General features: G+C 64.3%; 1 protein-coding gene across 1 annotated transcript in view; it reads left to right on the top strand.

Annotated features, from left to right (window-relative positions):
• Nucleotides 1-328, top strand: part of ETH_00039085 (uncharacterized protein) — a gene marked incomplete at both ends in the record, with an annotated part of 417 nt that extends 89 nt beyond the window's left edge. The window contains one exon of the mRNA XM_013375321.1: nucleotides 3-328. Within this exon, the coding sequence (XP_013230775.1) occupies nucleotides 3-328 (326 nt within the window). The remainder of the gene's footprint in view (nucleotides 1-2) is intronic.

The following is a 328-nucleotide window of genomic DNA, read 5'->3' as shown; positions in this document are numbered from 1 at the left end:
GCAGCAGCAGCAGCAGCAGCAGCAGCGGCTGCTGCTGCTGCAGCAGCTGCCCTCCCGGCTAAGCCCCCACTGCCTGGGGGCCCTCCTGCGGCAGCTTTGCGAGGCCCAGGGGCCCCCCGTCTTTGAGGCCCCCCTTCTTTTTGCTGCTTGCTGGGCAGCACAAAACCCTTCAGCGGTACGGGAGCAGCAGCAGCAGCAGCAGCAGCAAGAGCAGCAGCAGCAAGAGCAGCAAGAGCAGCAAGAGCAGCAAGAGCAGCAAGAGCAGCAGCAGCAACCGGAGCAGCAACCGCAGCAACAGCAGCAGCAGCAGCAAAAGGAGCAGCAATAG

The sequence above is a fragment of the Eimeria tenella genome, genomic scaffold, assembly GCF_000499545.2.
Source record: "Eimeria tenella Houghton genomic scaffold, Eth_scaff2696, whole genome shotgun sequence".
NCBI classification, from domain to species: Eukaryota; Apicomplexa; class Conoidasida; order Eucoccidiorida; family Eimeriidae; genus Eimeria; species Eimeria tenella.
This window is presented reverse-complemented; position numbering and strand designations above follow the sequence as displayed.